The following is a 2,993-nucleotide window of genomic DNA, read 5'->3' as shown; positions in this document are numbered from 1 at the left end:
GAGCAGCTCTAGAGGTAAGCCAACACGTTCGATACCGCGATACGAGAATATTATGTTGATTGCGCTGAAGTACAGCACATGCTGTAGAATTTCATCGTGCGTGTTATGTTTGCATCTTCGTTTGCGCCGTTTGCGCCTTGTTGATAGCGCCTGCTGCCTTCTGTGGCGTGTATTGAGTCAAATGAAAGTTGCTTTGTTTATGTTTGCGTGTAGGATGTTGTTGGCACCTTGTAACACAGTGAATGCTCCCCATCACCGTCTACCGACAGAAACAGGTGTCTACGACAGCACCCGTATAGACGGGAACTGGTGCTTACAATATAATAACCAGCTTAGACAGAAATGCATTTAATTCACATCGCTTGCTGTCCCGTAGAAGTACACTAGTGACTGCTTTGCGGGTTTCCATCGGCTATCTGGTAAGAGGCCGTTTCATCGGCAGTGACGGAAGGGGAGGCTTTTTCGCAGTCTATGGCTGCGACCACGCCACCAGAGACAGACGCCGCCTTAATGCTGCTGCGCAGCTATGCAGCAGCATACATTCTACAGCAGTTTGCACTCTACAGCAGCACAGAAGCTGCATGCACGCACAAATGCAACTTGGCGCGCGGGACTCAACCGGGTTCCCCTTTATCCTTTAATGCTGGCCGCCACCCCTACTTATGTTGGCGAAAGCTATTGCTGGGTGGCATTTTGCTTAAAACTACAAAGGAACCTCTACTCTAGTTTCTTGCATTCAGGAGGTGTTCTCCTTGATATTTGCTAGCTGTCCATATATTCTAGAATTTCACATTGTTCACACCATGTGAATGCACATCTGTCTTGATTTAGAAGAAAGGAAAAAACAAATTTCCCAGTCGAACAGCACTGCAGCAGTGTGCAGCTTCTTCAAACATAAATAATAACTGAGCTGAGAGTCTGCTGTTGAGGGCTCTGGATACTCGCGAGGGGTTTATTATTGTGCAAGCATCATCATCATATGCGCTTCGTGGCTGCATCATCAGAGGGGAGAATACGCTAAAGGCGAACAAATGGTGGTGTCTGGTGCTGAATGCCTAGGAGGAACCCCCCGCGAAACTCATCTCTATTTCAGGAATCTGAAACACTGCATGTGTAGCACGCGCGCCAGTTAGTGCTGGCACTGCGAAAGCTGAATATTTGAAGCGAAACCCTCGGTGCAGCTCTCAGTGGCGTGGCCGACATATTAAATCGCTTTCGAAGGAGAGCAAGAGCATCTCTCAAACTCTCTCAAACTCAACGCCTCACAGATCCCCTAAAAGCCACACACACAAAACTACAGCTCAATTATGCATAGTAAAGGGAAAGCGGCAGCATGAGCAGAATGTGTGCCGTGCTGCGTCCGTTGCTTTGTGTGCTGGTGGACCCCCATGTTAGGTGCCTTACTGTCGTCTGAGTTCTTGCTGCCGAAGGACAGCTGCTGTGTTTGCTGCTGCCTTGGCTGAAGATCTAAGCTCCTATCACGGAGGCGCGGCTGCTGTAGCGCCAATTCCATTTCTGAAATGGCAGCTCCGCCTTCTGCAGGGAAGGAGGTCATGAAGGGTAGCCTCTGCTTCTTGTACTCGAGCATGAGGCTCTTGACAGTAGCCGAGGGTTCTTTTGAACGCGCGAGATGTTCGCGAAATAGTGTCGGCATCAGTGACAAGAAGGACATCCGGCGCCACGGCACGAAGGGGTGGCTTGGGAACGCCAATGTTGACATGTAGTCCTCTGCAACTGGCCTCACCCAGTCGCGGACCTGCGTTCATCACCACACAATAAGCCATCAAAACATCTCAACCTTAGAGAACAAAACAGCAGGCCGGCATCTGGATGATTGACCGCACACCGCAGGTACTGGGTGACAGCCGCACGAGTGAATACAACGACAGAGGTATTTGGGTTGTTGCGTGAAGGAGGAAAAGATCAACCCTCGGGGGTAAATGAAAACTAAACTATTTAGTATCTGAAACAACCGGACTTTGGGTATCAGAGGTGTTAATACGAGGAAGCAAGCGGCCATTCCGAGCAAAGCGGCACCGAAATTCCTCATGTTGGGAGACCGCTTCATTGAATCCCAATGCAGGTCAAAGCGGTGCCATGCTGAAACAACGAAGACGCAACAGAAAAAAAAGGCGGCGTTGGGATTGCGTGAAAAGCTTAACACAACCCCGGCAATAACCACAAGAAAGTTTTTGCAACGGGTACCCTCAGAAGCACATAGCGAGCAAACGTTTCATGCAAAGCAATCTGCTGCAGCAAGGGGAGAGCTGTGATTATCCGTGCATTGTTCCTTACCATCAGATATTGTTACAAGCATGACGAAAGGTACCAAATGCTTGATGCACACACACCAGTACGTTGAAGGCCGGAACATAAAGAATGGCCGCGTCAAGCATCCACAGAACAACGTGGGGAGAAGGCCAATGGCAGATGTTCCAGCCATGTTGCGCTGAGGAAAGAAAAGAGTAACTCTCGAAACCTCGTTGCACAAATCACGCATTCCGCCCAAGTATAAAGCTAGGAAGCGCTCCTGAAAGCAGAGGCGTAAAGCAAAACACAGCGCCGCATTTGATATGAATTGATTCATCATTACTAAGAAAGTATCAAGTATTAATATTAATAAGAAAGTATCAAGTCTGTCAGAAATTAATTCAAATATATTTTCAACTAATCAAGCGTGAGAGAAAGCGCGAATCTGAAGTACGCACGACGATGTGCCACGTCGTTTACATCTCAGAACAGAACAGCAAAAACAGAAACAAGTACCACTAAGGTTAAATAATTATGTAGGAAGAGCATACCTTGAATGTCTTGGCCTGTGCTTCCGGGTCCCTTACGAATGCGGCTACGCCAACGGCAATCAAAGCATTGACGAAAACCATCACCCAGATAGGCAGAAATATGCTGTCTTGGCTACAGAATACTGTAATAATGTAGCAAGCCCCAACGATGAAACACAGTCCACCGAAAAGGATACATGCTGCAGAAAAGAA

At 48.0% G+C, this 2,993-nt stretch overlaps 1 protein-coding gene across 1 annotated transcript; it reads right to left on the bottom strand.

Moving 5' to 3' along the window:
• Positions 1 to 1,262: 1,262 nt before the first annotated feature.
• On the bottom strand, positions 1,263 to 2,882 carry EMH_0086870 (transporter, putative; the record flags this gene model as incomplete). The annotated part of the gene is made up of 5 exons (XM_038022908.1): positions 1,263 to 1,273; positions 1,405 to 1,756; positions 1,979 to 2,100; positions 2,296 to 2,530; positions 2,802 to 2,882. 5 exons carry the CDS (start codon positions 2,880 to 2,882, stop codon positions 1,263 to 1,265), a joined length of 801 nt encoding a protein of 266 aa, XP_037878762.1.
• Positions 2,883 to 2,993: the final 111 nt, after the last annotated feature.

This window comes from Eimeria mitis, genomic scaffold, assembly GCF_000499745.2.
Source record: "Eimeria mitis Houghton genomic scaffold, Emh_scaff6293, whole genome shotgun sequence".
In the NCBI taxonomy this organism is placed as follows: Eukaryota; Apicomplexa; class Conoidasida; order Eucoccidiorida; family Eimeriidae; genus Eimeria; species Eimeria mitis.
Note: the sequence above shows the minus strand (reverse complement) of the source record. Positions and strands in the feature narration are given on the sequence as shown.